The following is a 24,409-nucleotide window of genomic DNA, read 5'->3' as shown; positions in this document are numbered from 1 at the left end:
CTTTTGATTGCAAGTTCTTTCAGGCCGGGATTTCTCCCACTCTCTACCTGGATGGCAGCTGGGAGGATGGGGCACCACCATCCCAGCCCCCAAGGGATCCCCAATCTCTGTTTCAGCAACCCAAACACCCCGCACTCCTGGGCACCCACTGTTCCAGCTGCCCCAGACAGCCGAGCACTGCCTCGGCCCTGCCGCATGGAGACAGACACAGGCGGGCGGACCCCAGGGGACTGGAAAAAGTGTTTAATTACGACGGGAAATAAAAGGGGGGGACGGCACACTCCATACGCACACCGAGGGGGGGAGAACAGAACAGGCGGGGGGGGGGCGAATGAGGAGATCCTTCTCAGCCAATAGGCAACGGCACAGAGAGAAAGGCGCAAGGAGACGTCTCTACTACGGAATAACCATCACTGGCAGCCGTTGGCTGGGAAATCGGGGGGGGGGGTCTTTCTTTTTGGGGAGGGGGCAGAAAACAACTGGAAAAAAACAAAACCAAACCATTTTGGCCATAAAATAGAAACCCGCCGCATGGGCAAAGGGCCGGCCCGGCCCGGCGGCTACCAGAAGTCGCGGCGGTGGTAGGAGTCGGGGTCGCAGTACTTGGTCACCACCACTCTGTTGGCGAACTTGCGGCCGGTCAGGCCCTGCATGGCCTTCTGGCAGTCGAAGACTGAGGTGAACTCCACGAAGATCTAGGGGCAGAGGGGGGGTTACAGCGCCAGCCAGATGTGGAGATGAGGGTGCGGGGGCCGAGGTTGGCTCTGATCCCACTCTCCCACCCCGGGAGCCCCCCCATCCTCTGCTGTAGCCACCAGACCCCACTTCTCCCAGAGCCAGGGAGAGAACCCAGGAGTCGTGACTCCCAGGCCCCCCCCCTGCTCTAACCACTGGACCCCACTCCCCTCCCAGAGCCAGGGAGAGAACCCAGGAATCCTGACTCCCAGGCCCCCCCCTGCTCTAACCACTGGACCCCACTCCCCTCCCAGAGCCAGGGAGAGAACCCAGGAGTCCTGACTCCCAGCCTCCTGTGCCAACCCACTAGACCCCACTCCCCTCCCAGAGCTGGGTGTGTGCGCGTGTGTGTGGGGGGGGGGGGATGGAGAACCCAGGCAACCCTACTCCCAGCACCCACCCACCCACCTCTAACCACTAGACCCTACTCCCCTTCCAGAGCTGGATGGGGGGGAATGGAGAACCCAGGCATCCCTATTCCCAGTGCCCACTCACCCACCTCTAACCACTAGACCTCATTCCCCTCCCAAGGCCAGGAAGAGAACCCAGGAGTTAGAACTCCTGGGAGTCCTGACTCCCAGCCCCACACCCCCCTCTATCCACTAGCCCCCACTCCCACGCACCTTGCCACAGCCGGGCACCTCGACGCCATCGACGGGCCGGGGGATCTCGATGGATTTGACCACCCCGTACTTGCTGCACTCGTCCCGCACGTCCTCCACAATCTCCTCGTACTCCTCGTCGTCGAGCAGCTCCTCGGGCAGCACCATGTTCATGAGGCAGAGCACCTCGGTGGGGTGCCCGCCCATCTGCACCTGTGAGCTCATCAGCCCGGGCACCTGCAGCGTCACTGGGGTCTGGTTTATCGTGCTCTGCGGAGACGGGGATGGGGGGATTACACACTGGCCCAGGCCTGGCCCCGAGAGCCCCTTCCCGGCCAGCCCGCCATGCGCTCCGGCCTGCTGATCCTGGCCTCTGACCTCGCCTCCACCCCTGGATTTTCAGGGAGGCTGCCACCCCCCCCGGGGGCTCTTCCGGAACCCCAGCCCTTGGGGTTGAAGGCGGGACGCTGCCTGTGTCTGCCGAGAGCCTGAGCCCGAGCCCGTCACTGGGAATAGGACAAGCTCCCCTGAGCCAATTAACACTGCCTGGGTCTGCCGACAGCCTGAGCCCACGGCCCTGTGGGGAGGATAAGCAGGGCTCCCCCGGACTAATCAACTTGGAAGCCTCATGAGGCACCTGAAATCACCCCCCACCCGGCCTCGCCAGTAAGATACCCAATGGGACCCCCTGGAAACGGCCCTGGCACCCCAAATAACGCAGGAGAAAAAGCAACACGTTTTCTGTTGGGGACGGGGGTGGGCGGAGAAAAGGCAAGTTTTGCAAGGAAAACTGCCCCACCCATTCTAGGAGCACGGGAATTGCTAGACTAGACCAGACCAAAGGGCCAAGCTAGCCTGGGACACCAACTCCGCTTGCTCTACCCCAGAGCCGAGGAGAGAACCCAGGAGTCCTGGCTCTAACCACTAGACCCCACTCCCCTCCCAGAGCTGGGGTGAGAGCCCAGGAGTCCTGGCTCCCAGCCCGCCTGCTCTAACCACTAGAGCCCACTCCCCTCCCAGAGCCAGGGAGAGAACCCAGGAGCCCTGGCTCTAACCACTAGACCCCACTCTCCTCCCAGAGCCAGGGAGAGAACCCAGGAGTCCTGGCTCTAACCACTAGACCCCACTCCGTTCCCAGAGCTGGGGTGAGAGCCCAGGAGTCCTGGCTTCCAGCCCCCCTGCTCTAACCACTAGGCCGCACTCCCCTCCCAGAGCCAGGGAGAGACCCCAGGAGTCCCAGCTCACCAGCGTGGCATTCTTGGCTCCGACGCTGGCTCTCTGCACCAGCAGTTTCTTGTCACCCAGTTGCATGCCGTTCAGCCCGGCGATGGCCTTCGAAATCAGAGGGGAAATGAATCTGGCTGCTCGCAGCACCGGAGCGGGCGGCTCCTCCCCCCGACCCCCCGCTGCAATCAGCCCAGACGCGAAGGGCACCGGACAGACGGACGCGCGCGCACACACACTCACGCAGCTCTCCTCCGCCCTCGGGGCACCCGGCCTACGCGGTGGGAGGCGCTGGGAGGGCAGGAGTGGCCGGCTCCGAAGGCTCTCCTGCCCTCCCCCAGGGGGCGCCGCATTACCTGCGTCTCTGAAGGCCTCCTGGGCTGCGGGCGCACGGCCAGCGGGCGTCGCTGGGGCCGGGTGCCAGCCACGGACGCCCCCTCGGCGGGCTGGCAGGGGAACCTCTCGACCGACTGTGCAACCTGGCTGCATTTCCCCACGCAGCAGGGGGCACCCCGCCCCCCAAAAGCCATGTGGGGGGCAGCAGCACAGACCGCCTGGGGGCGGGGACGCTCAAGACCAGGTTGAGGATGGGGCTGCAGGAACCCAGACAGGCTGGGGACAAGAAGTGCGGGGGGGGAGGGCACAGCATGGTGACCCAGATAGGCTGAAGTCAGGTTTGGAACAGGAAGTGGAGAGGGGGCACAGCCCCAAGACAGGCTGGGCACAGAAGTGGGGGTCGGGGGCAGCATGTGCCCAAAAGACGGGCCCCAAGTCAGGCTTCTGCCAGGAATGGGGGCTGGGGCAGCCCACAAAGATCCAAAACACAGGCTGAGGGCAGAAGTGGGGGCGCCGTGGGGCTCAAACGACAGGAAAGGGGGCGGGGGGCACAGGCCTAAAGGACAGGCCGGGGACAGGAAGTGGAAAGGGGGCGCAGGTCTGAAAGACATGTTGGCTGAGGACAGGAAGGGCCGGGTAGGGACAGGAAGTTGGGGGGAGGGAGGCCCACAGAGACCCAGACAGGCTGGGGACAGACCCAAGCCAGGTTTGGGACAGGAAGTGGAAAGAGGAGTGCAGGGACAGAAGGGGTTGTGAGGCACAGACTGGTTGGGGACAGGAAGTGTGGGGCAGGCCTGAAAGACGGGCTGGGGGCCGGACGACACAGACACACACACACACCCTCTCGCAATTCACCCAAGCGCCGAGGTCTCGCACCCAGCATGCACCATTAGACCAGCTCTTTCTAAGCCCTCCGGGGGTGGGGGTGGGGGAAGACTTTTAGGGGGCGGGGGGGGGTTATGAAGTGACGAGCATCTAAGGACCCTCTCTGTGGCAGGATGCCCCTCTCCCGCCAGCGCCGGGGCTGACTTTTTGTGGGGGGCGATTTGAAGGGGCGCAGGGGGGCAGGGTGGTTTGGTTGGTTGCTTCGTTTTTCGCTTTTGTTGTTGTTTTTTTTTAATCCAAAAAAAAAATACATTAAAAAAATGATATATATACTTGCATTTGAACAACTACCGCTGGAAATGCAGCGCACAGAGGGCCCCTGCTGCTACGGTTCTCTTCCTCCTCCTCCCGCTATAACAAAAAGCACAGCGGGAGAAGAGAAAACACCGTTATATAGAAAGTCCGAAGAGATTTCTATAAGGCTGCAACCGACGCAGGCAAGTCAGGATCGGCGCTGGAGGCAGCTGCGGCTGAGGGGGGGGAGGTTTTCCCGGCCACAGCGGGATCTGATGGGGGGGTTTTATTTGGCGAGGGGGGGATCTTACCGGCTTGCATGGGCAGAGCAGAGCTGGGGTCTTCGGATTGGTTTGTGGCCGCTGTTCGGGCTAAGATTGGGGAGAAGGGGGGGAAAAAGGGGGTGGGGGGGAGAGAAAACGAGGCGATCACAGCGACGAGGCGCGGCCTATGGGGGCCCCCGGAGCTGTAAAGGAGAGAAAGGCTGGCGCTCCCTAGGGGTAGAGGAAAAAAAAATTCACCTGCTCAAGGAGGGGAGGGAGGAAAAAACCAAACAAAAGAAAAAAGAACGCACACACCCCCGCGGCTGGCTGGGCTGACGGACGCAGGCCCCTCGGAGGGCGGCAGAGCTGCGAGGAGAGGCGGGAGGAGGAGGGGGGAGTTGGGAAGTACCTGGTCTGTGACATTGATGTCCACGTACTCGCAGAAGGCGTAACCTTTGGACAGCCCGGTGGCGCTGTCCTTCACCAGGTTGAAGGCCTTCAGGGGCCCGAAAGAAGTCAGCAGCTCCTTCACCTGCGGCAGACGGGGAAGGGCAGGGTGAGGCGGGCAGGCAGCGAGGACGCCTGGGCGGCTGTGGGCACGCCTCCCCTGCCTCAGTTTCCCCTCCCCACCCTTTGTCTGTTTAGCCCAGGAGCTCTTTGGGGTAGGGGTGGCTGGCACTGCGCGCCCAGGCAGCACCCCCAGGGTTTGGCTGCTGGATGGCATCTGGCACGACGCTTCCCCCGGTCTCGGTCGTTGGATGCCCAGGCAGCGCCTGGAGCCGGTCTGGCTAGAGGCTAGGCATGACAAGGGCTGAATGCCACCGCCGCCTCCCGTCATTCAAAGCCCTTCCCAGCAAAGATTTCGCATCAGCCCCACTCTCAGAGGGCAGCTCAGGCTCAAGCCAGAATCCGCGGGCTGAGAAGCCAGCGGGTTGGAGCTACTCGTGGGGAAGAGCCCCTTCCCGGTGCCCCACGGGGGGAAGCAGCCCCGGGTGGATCCAGGCCCCGGCCGAGGGAGGCTGCCCGCTGCCCTGTGCTCACCTGATCATCGTTCAGGTAGTTGGGCAAACCCCCGATGAAGAGCTTGTGAGCCGAGTCCGGGACCACGGTGGACACCACGCCTGCCGGAGGGAGAGGGAACAGATGGGGATCCTACACCGTCCTGCATGCTCCGGAGCGGCTAACAGGCAGCCATGCCCCACGGGATAGCAACGCAGCCCCTGCTCATCCCACAGGGCCACCTGTGTGGTGGTCCCTGTAGTCACCGCCTGTGCCCCACCCCAGAATGGCCATGTCCCAGCACCAGACAAGGGGTCCCTATATACCCAGCCCCTGCGCCCACCCCAGAGGGGCCACGTCCCAGCGCCGGGCAAGGGGTCCTGTTATTACCAGCCCTGCGACCCTCCCTAGAGGTGCCACAATCCAGCGCCGGGTGAGGGGTCCTGTTATTACCAGCCCTGCGAACCTCCCTAGAGGTGCCACATCCCAGAGCCGGGCGAGGGGTCCTGTTATTACCAGCCCTGCGACCCTCCCTAGAGGTGCCGCATCCCAGCACCGGGTGAAGGGTCCTGCATAACCAGCCCCTGATGGACTCCTGGACTCAGACTTACCAGGGGTGTCTGGTCCCTCCCTCCACTTTCTCCAGCCTCCCTGTCCTGCTGCCCCACACCCAGATGGGCGTATGTTACGATGTCATGCAGCACATGTCTAGGGAAGAACTAGGCACGCGGTTGGATCTCCCCTGCCCCAGTGCGCTCTGGGAGAAGGTGCAGGCCTGCTCACCCCTGTTGGCCCCACACCGGGGCAGGTGGGGCTACTCACCTGGCACATAGACAGATGGGTTCTCAGACATGCCGGGCAGCGGCTGATAATCATGGGGGCGGCGGATCTTCAGCGACTGCCCCTGGAAGATGATGCCATCGAATGCCATGGCCTGGGTGGTCTCGTCCACAGAGCGGAACTGCAGAAGAGCCGGGGCAAGCCGATGAGGGACACGGATGCCCGATCGGCACCACGCGCCGCAGCCCAGAGTCCCTGAGCTCAGGCAATCCACCAACGATTCGGCCCAGATCTGCCCCCCCGAGCGGGACTACTGCCCACGTAACCCTGTCTCCGAAAACGAGCCACCAAGGTACGACACCCCTGTTGTGTCAGTCTGCTGCACAATGCCCCCTACTGGCCACGTCCAGAATAACCTGGCCCTGGAAGGAGTGCTGTCCCAGCCAGTCTTAATCCAGGCTCTGAGCAGGGCTTTGACCCAACTCCCCCTACCAGGGACAAAGAAAACCCTCCTACCTGGTGCTTGAAGTCAAAGCTCTGTGACCTGGCTGGGAGGGATTGGGGGGCGGGGGCACTAGAAGCTAGGTTCCCTGGCCCAAGAAGGGGTGTGTGCAGTTAGAACCTTTGCAGTAAGGACAGGGGCTAAGTCACCCGAGCGCTGATAACCCTCCAAGACCTCCCCACAATTCCCCCGCAGGCCAGACAAGTTCCAAATCCTAGAGCGTCTCCGCACAAAGACCCCTGGAACCCAGGCCCAGCCACGAGGTCCAGCCGAGCGGTGCGGTTGCTCACGCCCGGGCTAGCTGTCCCATGCAGACGTAGCCACAGTGGTCGGCTGACACCCCAGGACAGGATGGGGTGTCCATTATGCTAGAGCTGGGGAAAAGATTTCCACCCAAACTGATTTTCCACGGAGAACAGTGATTTTTGTAAACAAAGTTTTGCACGAGAAGTGCCTGCTTCCCGGGGGGGGGGGGGGGGGGGGGGGGGGGGGGGGGGGGGGGGGGGGGGGGGGGGGGGGTGGGGGGAACAATTTTTAGACACAAAAGCCAAACACCCCAAAACCAAAATATTCCTATTTAACGCTGGTGTAGACCCCAGGCAAGCAGAAACTGCTCACCTCTACAAGCTGGACTTCATCTCCCATGATACACTACAGCCAGGAACTCCCAGGATGCACTGCCTTCCCAAGCCAAGAGGCTAGGTCATGGTGCACCATGGGAGCTGTAGTTCCCTTGCCTCAAGGCCCTATTTGCATCTACAGGCTTGGGTCCCTGCTGGCCAAACTATACCACCCATGGAGCAACAAAGCCAGGGACTCCCATAATGCACTACCTCCCCTCTGCAAGAGGAAAGCAGGGGTGCATCATGGGAGATGGAGTCCCAAAAGCTGGCCCAGGTTGTAAAGGAGAATGGGAGCATGAATCATCCCCTGAACAACAACTCCCATGAGGCACCGCAGCAGCCTTTCAGCATTGAAATATTTCAGTTTTCAGCCAAAATATTTTGGTATCCAAATTTTTTGCTGAAAAACAAACTTTCCAGGGAGGAGGAAACATTTTTCCCTACCGGCTCTGGATCACGCTCCTTCCCTTGCACACAGCAGATCTTCTGTTATCCCCACCAATGTCTCATCCTCCTTCCAAATGTTGAGCGGACCCTGGCCTCAGTCCCATCACGTGGCAAGGAGTTCCACCGGCTACCGGTGGGACCCAGCTTCCTGCTACAGGCCACTTCAGCCAGTAATCCCACTGCCATGCTGCCCCATATCAGACCACTAAGTCCAATTCCCCCCCATACCCCAGGGCAGACTAGATCCAGTCCTGCATCTGTGCCTCACGGACAAACACCCACCCATAACGCACTATGGCCCATGGTGCAATCCTCCTCCTGACCCTGCTGCAATCACATCATCCTGGAGCATGGACTCTATGTCTCCTTTCACAGATTCCCAAATCCAGAAGGGACCGCTGGGATCATCAAGGTCTGGCCTAAGCCCGGACAACCTCACCCAATGATCCCAGAGCTGATTCTACAACCTATTATGAAACCAAAATGATTAAACAGACAATTTGTCAGCACCTGGAGGGTATCAGGGCTATAAGGAATAGCCAGTATGGACTTGGCGAGAACAAATCCTGCCAGCCAACCTAACTTTCTTCTTTGGCAGGATTATTGGCCTACTGGACAGGGGGACGCGGTGAAGTATCTTGATTTAGCAAAGCTTTGACACAGTCTCACATGACATTCTCACAAGCAAACTAAGGAAAGGAGCTCCAGACGAAATTCCTGGACAGTGGGTGCACCCCTGGCTCAAAGACCGACACTCTGATTAGCTAGCAGTGGGTCACTGTCAAACCAGGAGGCCTGTCAAGCAGGGCTCAGTCCTGGGTCCGGCACTAGGCAATACTTTCGTTAGTGACTTGGATAACGGAGTGGAGCACGCGCTTATAAAATCCGCGGATGAGACTGAGCAGGGAGGGGTCACCAGCGCTTTGGAGGTCAGAATTCCAAACAACCGTGAACTGGGTCTGAGATCAGTCCGACGAAATCCAATGAAGACAAGCGCAAAGTGCTTCCCTTCGGCGAGGGGGAGCCCAGAGCAGAGCTACAAAGTGAGGACTAACTGGCCGGGGGGTTGCACTGGCTCCCAAGGGAGGTTTTTAAGAAGGAGGTTGGACGAACTCCCATCAGGCATGGTCTAGGGACGGTCTAGGGATGCTTGGTCCTGCCTCAGCGCAGGGGGCTGGACTCTATGACCTCTCGAGGTCCCTTCCAGCCTGGTATTTCTGATCTGCAATTTCAGGCGGGAACTTGAGAGGGGCTTTCAGAAGGAGAATCCAGTCTGAATTTCAACCTACCGACGCCGGCCCCCCGTCCAGGTCAACTGCACCAATGGCCCATTCTCCTCCTGGGGCCCCTGAATTTGTCTCTTCATCTTCCTGGTTCTGACTCTTTCTGCTAGACTGAAGGGTCCTCTGCCAGCAGAAGTCTCCTCTCGAGGAAGGTGCTTGCAAGCTGAGGACCATTTCACCTTTGAACCATCTCCAGAGAGACTAAATCTGCTGTCTCACCAGAACAGCCCACGGGAGATCCAATTCGGCTCTCACCAACACAGAAGGGATTCCCAGATTCAATCGCCAGAGAGGGACCGCTGTCATCATCTAGTATCTAGTGTAATGGTCCCCAACCTTTTCCAGGTGGCGGGCCCCAGATGACGAGCCACCGAAGACCGTGGCCGACGGCCAAGCACTCACCGAAATGCCGCCGAGAAGCAGCAACGTCAAGAGGCGTCGCTGCCAAAATGCCACCGAAGTAGCGTCATCAAGAGTCACCACCGCCGAAAATCAGCGGCATTTCAGTGGTGACGCCTCTTGATGTCGCCACTTTTTGGCAGACGCTTGTCCGCCGGCCAGTACGCCAGCACACACAGATGCCCCGGCGGGCACCGCGTTGGGGACCACTGATCTAGTGCATAACACAGCCAGAGAATGACCCCTGAATAATTCCTCTTCAAACCACAGCAGATCGGTTCGAAAAACAGCCAGCGTGGATTTTCAGTGCCAGAAATTCCACCCCGGCCCTTGGTAGTTTGCTCCAGGGGTGAATTCCCCTAGTGGTTAAAAATGTGTGCCTTATTTCCAGTCTTCAACCGCAGACGTTGGAGCAGGTTAGACCGTGGTCTGCTAGACTAAAGAGCTCACGATCACATCTCTGTTCCCCATCTAGGTACTTAGAGACTGGATCAAGTCACCCCTCAACCTCATAGCTAAACAGATTGACCTCCTGGAGTCTGTCGCTATACGGTCTGTTTTTCAATCCTTGAATTGTTCTCGGGGCTTTTCTCTGAAAGCTCTCAAGTTTAGCAACATCCTTCTGGACTTGTGGCCACCGGAATCGGACACTAAGGTATGTTACAGAAGCACCTAGGAGCCCAGGCATGGCCCAGGGCCTCATCGTGCCAGGTGCTGTACAGACAGAATGGAAAGCTGACTCACCTCCAGGAAAGCAAAATTCTTGTCCTGATTGATCTGCACAGCCAAGACAGGGTTGCCAGGGGCCTGGGTCAGCCCTCCAAGACGCATCTGAGCATTAAAGAAATCCATCATGGCCTCCTGCAGGGAGAGAGAGGGGAAAGAAGTGATGTAGGGCAGCACATCACCGGGCCCGGAATTTCAAATAGATAGCAAAGAGCAGGTGGGAAAACTGGAACAGCCTACTTGCCTTGCATGATGGTAGCAAACTTTTGTGCTACGAGGGATTTCAGCCCCACAATTTTCACTTTAAAAAGAAATGGAAACAACTTTTTGATCTTGGTTTTTTGTTTGAGCGAGAGTCAAATTCAAATAATAAGAAAGAGAGCACTTCCCCTACCGCTGTCTGGAAGGGGAGCCAGCCCCGGTTGTCACAAATGAAAAGAAAGGGCTCGCAAGTCGCTGGAGCGGAGGATGTTAAAACCACGCCAGCGCTCCTGTTACCACGGCCAGGAGCGAAGAGGGCAAATAACAGACCCAAACTGCACTGCTCACAGGGGTAAGTATAGCGACCCGTCTGCACGGGTCACAGGGACAGAGACCTGAGCCCACTCGGGACAGGTGCAGCTACCGATTCCCAACGGCGTTCATAGACACAGTTCTGATTCCCACCCCTGGCACCCCCAGGCCTCCTGGACTTTCAGAACTGACGACCCCCCCGCCACCACACACACACACCCCCGAAGGCCATAATGCAGCTGAGGGAGTGGTATATCCTTCAGCCACCTAGCTCAGGCGATCGGCCCCAGTGAGATGCTACGGTTAGCGTTTGCCCCAAAGCCGCTTATGTGTTTAGCCGCATGGCGTCAACCTCGCTCCATGGATTCTGCTCTCCTTTGCGGCCAGCACTGCCCTGTTTTGGAGAGAAAAGTTATATCCTCCGGCGCTCCTCGACGGGTCCCAGGCAGAGAGAGAGTGCAGGCGACACACGGACAAGAGAGAGCGGCAGCCGGGCTGCCGAAGCCACCAGTACCTCAGTGATGCCGAAGGGGATATTTCCAACGTAGAGGCGGCGGGCCTGTCGGGTCATCTGGCTGCCGACCACCGGGACCGGGGTGGGGGTCACGGCCAATCCGTCAGGGGTCATGGTTGGGAGGAGAGCTGTGGCTGGAATCTGACCCGCGGCTAGGAGAGAGAAACACCAATCCACACGTTCAAAAGCCGATTCCCCCCCCTCGCGCCGATGGGGAGTGGGGAGCAATGGGGCAGAGAGAGCACTAGAGGGCCGGGGCGGTCAGCAGAGGTCTGCACCCTGCTCAGACAGATGGCACCTAGGCGGGGATAGATACCTTGCATGGCTTTGTACTGCATGGGGGTGATGTGCTCAAACCCGGGTGGGGGCACGTCCCAGTATTTGCGGATCTTCTTCTTCTTCTCATGGCGGGGGGAGCGGCTGCCGAGAGAGGAGAGATGTGTCACCGGGCAGGAGGGGTGAGGTTTGGCCCCGGGCTAGGACGACAGTTTCTGCACCACTATCCAACCCCAGCCAGGGTCACCCCTCAAGATTTGGGGAGTGTTCCCAGCCCACTAGGCCCTACCTCCTTATTTGGCCAAACCCAGCAGTGGCTTGAGGCAAGAGCCGAGCGCCTAGACCAGCAGGGGGCAGCACGGAGCAGCCATGCTCCACCGTGGCTGACACGGAATCCCTCCACCCTAGGGATAAACCAGTCCCCTCTGTGCCTCGGTTTCCCCACCTGTTCAACGAGGATAACGGCACTCACCTCAAGGGACCAGCGAGATTTAGGGGTGACCTGCAGAGGGGAAGAAACAAAAGTCAGGTTCGTGCCCTTTCCTGCTTCTTTATGGCCGCTGAAAGGATCGTTCAGAGATTTCATTCCTGCATTCGCCATTCAGAGACTCTGGGGGTGACTGGAGAACTGGCTAGGTTGGGGCATTACAGGAACGCCAGCAGAGAGACCTCATTCACCGACAGGGGAAGGAATCTTCCACTGACTTCCCCCAAAAGCCTGACACATGGTTCATTGATCCCGGTCAAAATTCCCCTTCCAATTAAGGGCAGAGCAAGTGTCTAACGCACTCTCCCCACTGCTCAACCCGGAGAGCTCCAGATGAGAACTCCCACACCCCCAAACAGGCTTATGTGAATGTCTCGTCTCTCCCCAAACCCCCAAGAATTTCAGGCCATTGCCATGTCTTTTGGGCTTTATAAACAGCCAGGAGGCCACTGGGAGATCAGAGCCTGGGGGGACAGAGGACAGCGCCAGCTGACAGTAACGAAGGCAGTGGAGGGCCCTGGCACACAGCTTCTGGGGCACTAATATCAGCTGCGTGGTAACCCTATTGGCTCCTTTCAGGTCTCGCTGAACCTAACTGTGTCCTGGCTCCGGCCTCTCAGCCCCCCAGAGGGAAAGGGCTCTGGGGGAGCACCCGAGGGACTGCAGAACACTCAGTCTATGCTGCCTGGACTCCTAGGGCGCTGAGTCCCCCCAAACTCCTGGCAGAGGGGAGTTATGTCTGAGAACGTGCCCAGAGAATGGCCAGTGTCTCTCCCTGCCCTCCTAATGGCTGGAGGATAGAAAGATGTAAAGAGATTTATTCTCCCCTCACACTTCTACAGGTCACAGAACAAGTTGCTGCAGAGCTGGGGAGAGAACCCAGGAGTCCTGGCTCCCAGCTCCAACCACTAGACTCCACTCCCCTCCCAGAGCCAGGGATAGAACCCAGGACTCCTGGCTCCCTGCCCCCCCCCCTCTAACCACTAGACCCCACTCCCCTCCTAGAGCCAGGGATAGAACCCAGGAGTCCTGGATCCCTCCCCCCCCGCTCTAACCATTCGACCCCACTCCCCTCCCAGAGCTAAGGGATAGAACCTGCGTTCCCTCTAAGCTGCATAGCTGCCCAGGAGCCAATCAAGTGCCGCACACTGATTAGCAGAGCTGTGCACATCGGGCGGCACGTGCTCGACGCCCCCCACACCCCCGTGCTCCTGCCCTCTGCCTTGGAACCCCTGGCCAGCTGCTCGCAGGACCCTCCTGCTAGCTGTGCAGAGCTGGGGGAGGGCCCCGATATCAGGGTAGCCCATCTCCACAGAGCAGGGGAGGGGGGGGCAGGAGGGCTGCTGCAGCCTAAATAACCAGCTTTCTGGTGAGTGAGTGCCTTAAAGAGAGAGCGCACAGGTCTCTCATACTCAGACTTCCCCAGCAGCACACCCACACACAGTCTCTCACACACACACACACACTCTGCCTCTCTCACACACAGTGTTTGTCCCTCTCTCTCACACACACACAGTCTCTGTCTCTGACACACTCACCTCCCAACACATACTTGTGTTGTTGCTGTTGTTGTTAATTCTTGGTTCTTCCTGCAATGCACATATAGTCTCTGTAACGTTACTCTTTCAAAGTGTGTTATTTCCATGTTCTGACTGGTCTATGCATTTCACCATTTTTAGTTCTCTCTCAGCCTTAAATTTAATTCTTTGAGAACAGTTGAGTTCTACAATGCCTAACCTGTCCTGGTTGGAGTAATTATCCCTAGGGGAACTTTTCAAAAATATATTCTACCTAGGTTTTTGTTTCTGCTGGTGGTGCACAGCCACACATTACCTGCACATGGATGGAAAAAGTTAGAGGGAACATTGGATAGAACCCAGGTGTCCTGGCTCCAACCCACTAGACCCCACTCCCCTCCCAGGATAGAACCCAGGAGCTGTGACTCCCAGTCCCCCTCCCCCATTATAACCACTAGATCCCACTCCCCTTCCAGAGCTGGGGGTAGAACCCAGGAGTCCTGGCTCCCAGCCCACCAACTCCGTTCCCAAGGCTGGCGGCTTGGGGCCAGCCATCCCCCCTCCGGCTTCTCCAGCCAGCCACGGCACCAGTGAGGATGCGGGAGCGGGGGAGACGAAGGGGCTCAGCCCGCCCCTCCCTACCTGCGTCGCCTGCGGTCCCGTGAGACACTGCGCTGGTCTCTGTTGCGCCTCTCGCGGCTGCGGCTGCGGCGTTTCCGTTCGCGGCTCCGCGAGCGGCTATGGCTGCGCTTCCGGTGACGGTTCTCCTTGTCACGCTCTGCGGGGGGGAGGCAGGCGGGTTAGCAGAGGACACACGAGCCCTGCCCCCAATTCTTGGCATCCCATCCCCCAGCTACTGATCTGCAAACATGGGGCCTAGGCCTTGCCTGGCTCCGCTGTGGGTTCAGTTCAAATAACAGGCGCTAGTTTGCCTAATGCCATGTGCGGGTGACTCCAGCTACCAGCACGCAACGCTCCCCCCACCCCCATCTCAGAGGTGCAGCCAGCGGAGACTCCAGCTCCAGCTCCAGCCATGCCACACTGCATGGCATGCTGGGAATCGTAGTTTTTGGGGGGGGGGGGAGCTGCAACTCTACACTTTGCCTTGTGATGGGGGTGGCGCAAGCTCCCTAGAGAAGCCAGCCAGGCAGACAGCCACAAAGAACCACAAGGCCCCCCACACCTCCTGCCGCACCTACTGAGCAGGGACAGGCTGCTCTAGATGCGAGGGCACAACCTTGATGCCAACTCTCCCCTCAATGCCACCTACCATGCAGTCCCCCATCCAACGCTACCCCCTCTGCCTTCCCTCAACTGTCCCCACCCGATCCATTACTCCCCCTTCTGCCGTCCTCCAACCGTCCCCACCCGATCCATTGCTCCCCCTTCTGCCGTCCCCCGACCGTCCCCACCCGATCCATTGCTCCCCCTTCTGCCGTCCCCCGACCGTCCCCACCCGATCCATTGCTCCCCCTTCTGCCGTCCCCCGACCGTCCCCACCCGATCCATTGCTCCCCTTCTGCCGTCCCCCGACCGTCCCCACCCGATCCATTGATCCCCCTTCTGCCGTCCCCCGACCGTCCCCACCCGATCCATTGCTCCCCCTTCTGCCGTCCCCCGACCGTCCCCACCCGATCCATTGCTCCCCCTTCTGCCGTCCCCCGACCGTCCCCACCCGATCCATTGCTCCCCCTTCTGCCGTCCCCCGACCATCCCCACCCGATCCATTGCTCCCCCTTCTGCCGTCCCCCGACCGTCCCCACCCGATCCATTGCTCCCCCTTCTGCCGTCCCCCGACCGTCCCCACCCGATCCATTGCTCCCCCTTCTGCCGTCCCCCGACCGTCCCCACCCGATCCATCACTCTGTAGGAGCACCAGACTAAGTCTTCGCGCGCCCCCTGCCTGTTGGGCTAGATAACACCAGCCACCGAGCGCTCCCCACTGATCGCTGCTTTATTGCCCCTAGCTAGAAGGGTTTCCTCCCCCATCCCAGAGAGAACAAAGGCCACATTTAGGTACCGAAAGGGAAGGCAGAAGAGCCTAAGTGAATTAGGCACCAAAGTCTGTAAACTTGACCCAACAGGAAACAGAACCCAACAGTGGGGACACCCAGTTCTCCTCCCCCACTCTAGCGACTGGACGCCACTCCCCTACCAGAGCTGGGGAGAGAACCCAAGAGCCCTGGCTCCCAGACGGCCTCGATGCCTCCTCGCTCTAACCACTAGACTCCACTCCCTTCCCAGAGCCAGGGATAGAACCCAGGAGTCCTGATTCATATGACAGTGATTAACCACTGGACTTCATTGCCTCAAACACCCCTGGCTCTGCTGTTTGCCCTGTCAATGTGACATTGAATGGTGCCTCTATCCCAGAGCCAAAGCTGTATTCTCCCGCACCGTATCCAGCCCCAGATTGAGCTCCTCGAGTGAACCTCCTGCCTGATATTAAGCAGCGCCGAGCACCTGCCAACCTCACCTCAGCGGACGGGGTGGAAAAAAAAGGTCAGGGTTCCGGGTTTTTAATAGACTCTGCTACTAGAGAAACTACACTTCGAGGGGAGACTTTTAAAAGGTTTGTAGGTAAAGAATAAGACACTATTCAATATACCAGCATAGGGCTCCTGGGGCGCCATGGGTGGCCCCCAACTGCCCCATAGCTTCACAGTCACCCCCACAGCTTCTCTGAGGCCCCCTGCCTGCTCCATAGCCCGTTCTCCCAGCCCTCTTTTCCTTCCATGTCCCCCATAACTTCAGCCCCCATAGAACCCCTTCCCCTAGCCCATAGCCCCCATTCCCCTAGACCTCACCAGCCCCATAGGTCCCCTTCCCCAACCCCCTACCTGCCCCATACCTTCCCAAACCCTCTTTATCCCCCACCTGCCCCTTAGCTCCCCTTTGCCACACACCCCCACTCCCATTGCCCCGTGCCTCAACTTCCCTCACCAAACTGGGAGGGGGGCTAGACTTAACCACCGGGGCTGTGTTTCTCAAGTGCCCATGCCACATCTCCAGGGCCCCAGTCCCAGCCCCAGTGGTCCTGAACCCCACCTTCCCTCACATCCCAAAGGCTCTGCATTTTACACTGGAAATGGTCTGAGCTGGGGGGAGGGGTGGAAAACCCAGACTCCAGAACAGAGCAGGTGCCAGCCAGGGACCAGGCCAAGAGCCCACAGCTGTCCTGGGAGGGAAAACAAAGGCTGGCATCACAGGCCGGGCTGTACAAAGCCTCGCTTGTGAGGACAGATCTGTTGATCCAGCCATGTGCGGGGGGGGTGGGGGAGCGTTTAGATTTATTGGTGAGGGCAGGGGAGACAGGCTTGGCGAGCTCTGGAACTGCGCAGGCCAGGCGGCAGAGCGTGAACCACTCCGCTCCTAGCCCTGGGAGCCAAGGGGGAGGGAGGAGAAGTAGTGGTTTGGCACCTGCTCGGGAGCCAGGGCAGGGGAGGGGTTTCAGCTCAGGGATAATCCACACTCCCAGAGGTGGGTTTCCCGCCCAAGAGGGGGAAGGCCGGCCCTGCGGCTAGGGTGCCAGCTGAGATCCCGGTTCAATTCCCTGCTCCGCCACAGACTTCCTGTGTGTCCTTGGTTCAGTCACTTTACCAGTATGTGCCTCAGTTTCCCCACAGCGCTGCCACGTGGGGGTGTTGGGAGCGTAAATACAGTAAAGTGTGCAATATGCACTGAGATCTACCGATGAAAAGCTCTAGGTAAGAGCTAGAGATGATACTGACCAAGTCCAGGAAGCAGCCAGAACTGCTGGGTTTCCATCCTGTCTCTAGAACGAACAGGGGAGAGCCCCTGGCCCACTGACACCCCATTCACAAAGCAGGGAGAACACCCACCATTTTATCCGCTGATCCTGAGCACAGTCAACGTTCCCTGGTGCCAACGACTCAGCAGGCAGCCGCAGGTCAGGCTGGATGGTTTCAGAGCCAATGTGGGACACGAAGGAGAGACCACCATTGACTGCCCCACAGCCTGGTTCAGTCGGGGGCGGTCAAGCTCCCCGACAACCTTCAGGATTGTTACCAAGCTCTTGAACCACTCAGCCACCGCACCCCTGGGTCCTCAACTGCACAAGTTTACTGATCCCGCTCGGTATCGCTAGGGAGCTGGGCCTCGTTTCAGTCACAACCAGATGTCCTAGGGACCAGGGTGCTCAGCTCAGCCCAGGCAGCGTGACACAGAGGGTTACCAGCGTGGCTTGATCTCAGGGAGGTCGGCTGGTCTCATGGCAAGGCGCTGAGGGGACATCTGGACTCCAGCGTTATACAAACCACCGTGTCTAGCTATGGTAATTACCCGGCCCCCAGGACCTGTGGTAACTGAGCGCCTCACGGTCCTTGATATATTGCAGGGGTAGGCAACCTATGGCACACGTGCCAAAGGCGGCATGCGAGCTGATTTTCAGTGGCACCCACACTGCCCGGGTCCTGGCCACCGGCCCAAGGGGATCTGCATTTTAATTTAATTTTAAATGAAGCTTCTTAAACATTTAAAAAACCTTATTTACTTTACACACAACAATAGTTTAGTTATATATTTTAGACTTATAGAAAGCGACCTTCTAAAAACGTTAAAATATATTACTGGCACTCAAAACCTTAAATCAGAGTGAATAAATGAAGACTTGGCACACCACTTCTGAAAGGTTGCCGACCCCTGCGCTATTGTCTTCTCAGCTCTCCTGAGCTATTGTCTCAATTTTCCCGATCACTCCCCAACTACCGCTTCTCAGCTGAAGATCTCAAAGCACTTCAAAAAAAGAAGCTGGTTGCATTAGCCCCATTATACGGATGGGGAAACTGAGGCATGCAGGTGACTTTCACCAACACAGGGAGTCTGTGGCCAAGCAGGGAATTGAATATGGATCCCCTAAGCACTGGGCCATCCTTACAGGACTCAACTGCGTTCTCCCAACCATGCCATGACCCTACAGCCGCTGACTGTCACTCTGAAAACCGGGCTCTAGTGTCAGAGCAGGACTGTGTTAGCAAGGGTTGATTTTCCATCGCAGGCAGCGCCTAGCACCACCAGGACAGGTACATACAGATTTTCATGGGTAAATGTCCATACACATCTATTTCTCTCTCTCACACACACATGCAAACAGACAAAAAAAATTCTCATCAATGATCGACATTTACAGATGAATGAAGTAGGAAAAATGCCGCTTGAGAACAGGGTTCCCACCTCAATGTGTACCAACCACACAGTGGCGTTAGACCGTTACTGTCCGACCCACTCAGAACTTGTCCCAGCCGTGAAAATTCAAACTGATAAAAATCTAAAAAAGAAAATGCTTAACCCTCCCCCCAATTTCATGCAACTGTGAACATTTAAACTGACAAATAAAAACAAACATTTAACACCCATCCTTTTGCACAACTGTGAAAATGTAAATCAGCACCAAAAAAAGGTTCCCTTCTTCCAATTCCATGCAGCTGTGAATATTTAAACGGATAAAAAGATCAACGTTTAAAATCCATCATTTTGAGCTACCGACCGTTTAGAGAGAGAAAAATTTAAATCCCATAATTTTGTGCAAGTGTGAAATTTAAATAGAGAAAAAGAAAAATGGTTAAAACCCCATAAATTTTCACAGTTCCTCAAAATTAGGTCAGGAAACGTTGGGAAAAGAATGGTTAAAACCCCATAATTTTTGCACAACTGTGAAAATGTAAACAAACGTAAGAAAAAATGCTTTAAAATAATCCATATTATCCCTCACTTTAAAAAAACTTAAGATTCAAATTCTGCCAAGCCGAGGAATATAATACCCCACACCTCTGAGGGGTTATTTATAAAGGCTTTATGCTTTTAATAGGATGCTAGCTCTATTGGCTTCAGAGCTACCCTCCGCTTTGACGTAAGCAAGCTCCCAAAACACAATCTTTTTGCTGTTTTTCGGCTGACAGGGATGGACTTGGAATCATTCCAGCTTCACCCCAGAGCGGGATGTCCCATGTGCTTCCTTTCTAACACAAGGGAGATGATCAATCATACAGGCAAGCAGGGGGGTTTTAAACCCTTCCAGGTCCCGGGCCACAGAAACCCACTGACCCATGGAGGAGTTTCCCCAAAGAGACCAAACCACAGCCCCCTGCTTCCTCCCCAGTGCTGTCACAGGCAAGAGATTCACATCTGGCCCCTAACATGTGCCCACGGCTGCCATTACTCCAGCATCCAAGTGCAGAGCAGGGACAGTAGGCTTGCCCTGCCCCCCCAAATGCCCCCAGTGGTGACATGTGCCCGACCCCACCCCTATGGGTTTTATTTGCCAGGAGGGGATGGCAGGAAACATAAGGAGGAAAAGGGGTGATTTATAGGCTTCCCTCTTTCCCCAGTCTTTGGGGCCTGAGTCTGCTGGGGTTGGGGGTGTTCCTGCCCTTCTCTCCTCCGACCCCCACCAGTCCCAGGGGGGAGAGGGAAGCACACCCCTTCCCCCCAGCCTGCTAAGGATAATTACGGAGCTCAGTGTCTCTACCCAAGGGGACGCTACAGGGTGGAGCAGGGGCTGGCTGGCGGGATGCCAATGGGGGAGGGACTAGCAGAAGGGGTGCAGAGGCCATGGATTGAGAGGGGCACAGGGAGGGCAGGTGGGCTGGGGAGTTCAGGGTCATGCTGGGGGCTGTGGCAAAAGGGTGCTGGTGGGGGGCTATGGGGCAGGCACTCAGGGCCCTGGGGGCAGGCAGGGGTGCTGCTGGAGGGCATGTGGAGGAGTTTGGGGGTGGGCAATGCTATGGGGCAGGGAGGCGGACACTGGCAGAGGAAAGGGGAAGTGGAGGGAGATGGAGAAGTTGGGGGCAGGCAGGAGGGCTGCCTGGAGGCCATGTGGCAGTGCAGGGCCATAAGACAGGCACTCAGGTGTTGGGGGAGCACAGGCTGGAAGGGGGCTATGGGGCCGGCTGTAGAAGGGTGAGCTTGGGGGGGAAGGGATGCTGAAGGTATGGTCCCCAAGAGGGTGTCAGGACTAGGGGAACAGGACCTATGGGGCGCGGGGGGGAGAGAAGCCGTGGGGCCGGCCCGGGAAGGGCGTTATGGGGCACGAGAGGGTGACTCGGGGAAGGAGCCGTGGGGCCGCTATGGGGCGGGGGGGAGCCATGGGGCTAGCGGGAAGGGCGCTATTGGGCACGGGAGCCGTGTGACCGGCCCGGGGAGGGCGCTAGGGAGCATGGGGGGAGTCGTGGGGCCGGCCCGAGGAGGACGCTATGGGGCGGGGGGAAGCCGTAGGGCCGCTATGGGGCGGGGGGAGCCGTGGGGCCGGCCCGGGGAGGGCGCTATGGGGCGGGGGGAAGCCGTAGGGCCGCTATGGGGCGGGGGGAGCCGTGGGGCCGGCCCGGGGAGAGCGCTATGGGGCGCGGGAGGGGGGGACCCGTGGGGCCGGCCCGGGGAGGGCGCTATGGGGCGCGGGAGGGGGGGACCCGTGGGGCCGGCCCGGGGAGGGCGCTATGGGGCGCGGGAGGGGGGGACCCGTGGGGCCGGCCCGGGGAGGGCGCTATGGGGCGCGGGAGGGAGGACCCGTGGGGCCGGCCCGGGGAGGGCGCTATGGGGCGCGGGAGGGGGGGACCCGTGGGGCCGGCCCGGGGAGGGCGCTATGGGGCGGGGGGAAGCCGTGGGGCCGCTATGGGGCGGGGGGAGCCATGGGGCTGGCCCGGGGAGGGCGCTATGGGGCGGGGGGAGCCGTGGGGCCGCTATGGGGCGGGGGGAAGCCGTAGGGCCGGCCCGGGGAGGGCGCTATGGGGCGCGGGAGGGGGGAAGCCGTGGGGCCGGCCCAGGCAGGGCGCTATGGGGCGCGGGAGGGGGGAAGCTGTGGGGCCGGCCCAGGCAGGGTGCGGGAGGGGGGAGCTGTGGGGCCGCTGTAGGGCGGGGGGAGCAGTGGGGCCGGCCCGGGGAGGGCGCTATGGGGCGAGGGGAAGCCGTAGGGCCGCTATGGGGCGGGGGGAGCCGTGGGGCCAGCCCGGGGAGGGCGCTATGGGGCGGGGGGAAGCCGGAGGGCCGCTATGGGGCGGGGGGAAGCCATGGGGCTGACCCGGGGAGGGCGCTATGGGGCGGGGGGAAGCCGTAGGGCCGCTATGGGGCGGGGGGAAGCCGTAGGGCCGGCCCGGGCAGGGCGCTATGGGGCGCGGGAGGGGGGGAGCCGTGGGGCCGGCCCGGGGAGGGCGCTATGGGGCGCGGGAGGGGGGGAGCCGTGGGGCCGGCCCGGGGAGGGCGCTATGGGGCGCGGGAGGGGGGGAGCCGTGGGGCCGCTATGGGGCGGGGGGAGCCGTGGGGCCGGCCCGGGGAGGGCGCTATGGGGCGGGGGGAAGCCGTAGGGCCGCTATGGGGCGGGGGGAGCCGTGGGGCCAGACCGGGGAGGGCGCTATGGGGCGGGGAGAAGCCGTAGGGCCGCTATGGGGCTGGGGGAAGCCGTAGGGCCGGCCCGGGCAGGGCGCTATGGGGCGCGGGAGGGGGGGAGCCGTGGGGCCGGCCCGGGGAGGGCGCTATGGGGCGCGGGAGGGGGGGAGCCGTGGGGCCGCTATGGGGCTGGGGGAAGCCGTAGGGCCGGCCCAGGCAGGGCGCTATGGGGCGCGGGACGGGGGGAGCCGTGGGGCCAGCCCGGGGAGGGCGCTATGGGGCGGGGGGGGGAGCCGTGGGGCCGGCCCGGGGAGGGCGCTATGGGGCGGGGGGGGAGCCGTGGGGCCGGCCCGGGGAGGGCGCGGGAGGGGGGAGCCGTGGGGCCGCTATAGGGCGGGAGGAGCCGTGGGGCTGGCGGGAAGGCCCCACCCCGCGCACGCCGTGGGCCGGGCCCCATAGCCGTTGGGGGTCCCCAGGCCCGGTCCGGTCCCGCCCCCACCTTGCTTGTTCTCGTTGAGCTGCCGCTCAAACTCGTCGAAGTCGGACATCGCGGCCCCCGCCTCGCTCCTGCACAGGCCGCAGAGCCTCCCGCTCGGCCACTTCCGCCCCACGCTCGGGGATCTCCGTCACCCCTCGGCCACTTCCGTCCGACACTCGGCGATCTCCGCCCTCACTCGGCCAGTTCCGCCCCACGCTCGGGCATCTCCGTCACCCCTCGGCCACTTCCGTCCGACACTCGGCGATCTCCGCCCTCACTCGGCCAGTTCCCCCTGGCGTTCGGGGATTTCCGCCGACGCTTGGTCCCGTCCTCCCCGCGCTCGGGGATCTCCGGGCTCCGGTGCTCGGAGACCCCGCCCACGCCCGGGTCCCAACTTCGTGTGTTTCCGTCAGCTCTTCGGCTCCGTCCTCTCCTCCCACCCCTTCTCGACGCTGCTTCGGCTGTTTCCGGAGACGGGGCCGCAGGCTTCGGCTCTGTCCCCGGCCGAGAGAAAGGAGAGAGCGCGGAATGTGGGGGAGGGGCTAGAAAGGGAGCACTTCCGGGTGGGACCGGAAATGGTGTCTAGGGCAAAGGGCAATCATTCCCAGCCCCATAAGCCCCCCTTGTGCCCCACAACTGCCCTATAGCCCCGTCCAGGGAGACCCCCAGCGCCACCCCGCCCCCCAGTGACCCCCAGTCTTCCATGACCACACCCAGTGCCAGCCCTGCCCCATAGCCCCCCATTCCCACCACTGAGCTCCCAGTGACCCCCAGCCCCCACTGCCACCCCCGCCCCATAGCCCCCCATTCCCACTACTGAGCTCCCCAGTGACCCCCAGCCCCCACTGCCACCCCCGCCCCATAGCCCCCCATTCCCACCACTGAGCTCCCAGTGACCCCCAGCCCCCACTGCCACCCCCGCCCCATAGCCCCCCATTCCCACCACTGAGCTCCCCAGTGACCCCCAGCCCCCACTGCCACCCCCGCCCCATAGCCCCCCATTCCCACCACTGAGCTCCCCAGTGACCCCAGCCCCCACTGCCACCCCTGCCCCATAGCCCCCCATTCCCACCACTGAGCTCCCCAGTGACCCCCAGCCCCCACTGCCACCCCCGCCCCATAGCCCCCCATTCCCACCACTGAGCTCCCCAGTGACCCCAGCCCCCACTGCCACCCCCGCCCCATAGCCCCCCATTCCCACCACTGAGCTCCCCAGTGACCCCCAGCCCCCACTGCCACCCCCGCCCCATAGCCCCCCATTCCCACCACTGAGCTCCCCAGTGACCCCCAGCCCCCACTGCCACCCCCGCCCCATAGCCCCCCATTCCCACCACTGAGCTCCCCAGTGACCCCCAGCCCCCACTGCCACCCCCGCCCCATAGCCCCCCATTCCCACCACTGAGCTCCCCAGTGACCCCCAGGCCCCACTGCCACCCCCGCCCCATAGCCCCCCATTCCCACCACTGAGCTCCCAGTGACCCCCAGCCCCCACTGCCACCCCCGCCCCATAGCCCCCCATTCCCACCACTGAGCTCCCCAGTGACCCCCAGCCCCCACTGCCACCCCCGCCCCATAGCCCCCCATTCCCACCACTGAGCTCCCCAGTGACCCCCAGCCCCCACTGCCACCCCTGCCCCATAGCCCCCCATTCCCACCACTGAGCTCCCCAGTGACCCCAGCCCCCACTGCCACCCCTGCCCCATAGCCCCCCATTCCCACCACTGAGCTCCCCAGTGACCCCCAGCCCCCACTGCCACCCCTGCCCCATAGCCCCCCATTCCCACCACTGAGCTCCCCAGTGACCCCCAGCCCCCATTGCCACCCCTGCCCCATAGCCCCCCATTCCCACCACTGAGCTCCCCAGTGACCCCAGCCCCCATTGCCACCCCTGCCCCATAGCCCCCCATTCCCACCACTGAGCTCCCCAGTGACCCCCAGGCCCCATTGCCACCCCTGCCCCATAGCCCCCCATTCCCACCACTGAGCTCCCCAGTGACCCCCAGGCCCCATTGCCACCCCTGCCCCATAGCCCCCCATTCCCACCACTGAGCTCCCCAGTGACCCCCAGCCCCCACTGCCACCCCTGCCCCATAGCCCCCCATTCCCACCACTGAGCTCCCAGTGACCCCCAGCCCCCACTGCCACCCCCGCCCCATAGCCCCCCATTCCCACCACTGAGCTCCCCAGTGACCCCCAGCCCCCACTGCCACCCCCGCCCCATAGCCCCCCATTCCCACCACTGAGCTCCC

The 24,409-nt window shown here is 60.8% G+C and overlaps 1 protein-coding gene across 2 annotated transcripts; it reads right to left on the bottom strand.

Moving 5' to 3' along the window:
- Positions 1-228: 228 nt before the first annotated feature.
- Positions 229-22,499, bottom strand: U2AF2 (U2 small nuclear RNA auxiliary factor 2). 2 transcript variants are annotated; one of them, XM_050927516.1, is made up of 13 exons: positions 22,182-22,498; positions 13,988-14,123; positions 13,367-13,417; positions 11,814-11,843; positions 11,382-11,485; positions 11,066-11,217; positions 10,057-10,173; positions 6,101-6,239; positions 5,321-5,400; positions 4,689-4,811; positions 2,583-2,669; positions 1,359-1,607; positions 229-695 (listed from the first exon to the last, which is right to left on the bottom strand). In XM_050927516.1, the coding sequence occupies exons 1-13, from the start codon at positions 22,228-22,230 to the stop codon at positions 561-563; spliced, it is 1,452 nt and encodes a 483-aa protein (XP_050783473.1). In that variant the 5' UTR covers positions 22,231-22,498; the 3' UTR covers positions 229-560. The 2 variants fall into 2 exon arrangements, with proteins under 2 accessions (XP_050783473.1, XP_050783474.1); XM_050927517.1 differs by lacking the exon at positions 13,367-13,417 and having other exon boundaries at positions 22,182-22,499.
- Between the last annotated feature and the right edge of the window lie 1,910 nt (positions 22,500-24,409).

Source organism: Gopherus flavomarginatus, chromosome 18 (assembly GCF_025201925.1).
Source record: "Gopherus flavomarginatus isolate rGopFla2 chromosome 18, rGopFla2.mat.asm, whole genome shotgun sequence".
Taxonomy (NCBI): Eukaryota; Metazoa; Chordata; order Testudines; family Testudinidae; genus Gopherus; species Gopherus flavomarginatus.
This window is presented reverse-complemented; position numbering and strand designations above follow the sequence as displayed.

What these genes read in the sequence shown, in the direction of transcription:
- U2AF2 (XM_050927516.1), bottom strand. Translation starts at nt 22,230, where the DNA reads ATGTCCGACTTCGACGAGTTTGAGCGGCAGCTCAACGAGAACAAGCAA. An exon ending in CCCATCTGTCTATGTGCCAG is followed by an intron (nt 5,401 to 6,100) that starts GTGAGTAGCCCC and finishes TCCCTCCGGCAG; the next exon opens with GCGTGGTGTCCACCGTGGTC. An exon ending in AGGTGCCCGGCTGTGGCAAG is followed by an intron (nt 696 to 1,358) that starts GTGCGTGGGAGT and finishes CTCTGCCCCTAG; the next exon opens with ATCTTCGTGGAGTTCACCTC.